The sequence below is a fragment of the Egretta garzetta genome, unplaced genomic scaffold (assembly GCF_000687185.1).
Source record: "Egretta garzetta isolate BGI_Z169 unplaced genomic scaffold, ASM68718v1 scaffold207, whole genome shotgun sequence".
Lineage (NCBI taxonomy): Eukaryota > Metazoa > Chordata > Aves > Pelecaniformes > Ardeidae > Egretta > Egretta garzetta.
The window spans coordinates 2295825-2296886 of record NW_009260185.1 but is presented as its reverse complement, the minus strand read 5'-3'; the positions used below and the strand labels follow the sequence as shown (position 1 = coordinate 2296886).

At 65.5% G+C, this 1062-nt stretch overlaps 1 protein-coding gene across 1 annotated transcript in view; it reads right to left on the bottom strand.

Annotated features, from left to right (window-relative positions):
• IGSF9B (immunoglobulin superfamily member 9B) overlaps nt 1-477 on the bottom strand; it is a 37594-nt gene extending 37117 nt beyond the window's left edge. The window contains exon 1 of the mRNA XM_035897497.1: nt 225-477. Coding sequence (XP_035753390.1) covers nt 225-477 — 253 coding nt within the window. The remainder of the gene's footprint in view (nt 1-224) is intronic.
• Nucleotides 478-1062: the final 585 nt, after the last annotated feature.

The window sequence follows — 1062 nt, the reverse complement described above, 5'->3', positions numbered from 1 at the left end:
CCCCCGCCGCCGGGCATCACCCTGGGTTTCTCTGCCTCGCTTGCTCCCGTCCCACTGAGCCCAGCTGGCTTCCTAGCACTGCTGCTTAATTAAAACCAACTGGGTGGAAAGCGAGCAACGAGAGGCAGAGCCCGCGCGGTTTCCGACGGAGGAGCGGAGCCGTATGTCCCTGGCTGCGCCGCAGTCGGGACCCGGCACGTCCCCCTTGTGCCCCCTGGACTCACCGGCATACTCGGGGTCGACATGGGGAGGGTAAAACCCAAACTTGATGAAGATGGGGATGGGGACGCCGAACTTGAACCACTCCACGACATAGGGAGGGGGCTGCCCCGTGAGCGGGTGGATCACGTCGCATCCCAGGATCACGCTCTCGCCAGCGCGAGCGGTCACAAACTCGGGCTCCTCCCTCGAGCCGAGGGCACCTGCAAGGGGGTGAAGAAAGAAGCTGTGGCTGATCCCACCAACGGACCCCAGCATCGGCGTTAGCCAGAGGACTGGGACCCCTGGGAGAGCCACAGCAGAGATGGCCCATCCTCAGCCACCTGGCTCCACCGGGAGAGCCCCTTGGTATTACCTGCCCCAAAACCAAGGGGGGTTCCCCAAGCCCCTCCACCTAGCTCCAGGGCCACCCCAAGCCACCACAGGACTCAGGACGGTGGCCATCAGCACCCGCTGCTCCAGGATGCCTTCCCACCCTCCGTGCCAGGGCAAGGGTGGTGCCCAGCAACCCCACAGGAATTTTGGGGACCCCCTGCTCTCAGCAGAAGGGGTGCACGGAGCACACCCAGCGCTGCTCCCCACCTAGCAGCACCATCAGGGCTGCCCCGCATCGCTGTGGCGGGGAAAAGGCAGCTTTTGCAGCCCTGCTTGTGCCTCCGTGTCCTCTGGTGAGCAGGACAGACTGTGCAGGGACCACCGACCTGCTGTGCCAGCCAGGGGATCCGGCTTTCCCGCAGGAGCCATCCCTGGGCAAGCCAAGCCTCCGGACCAGTGATGCTCCAGCCAAGCCCGCCCATCCTCGGGCGTCCCCGAGAGCCCCAGGCCTGAAACCCAAGCTGCGAC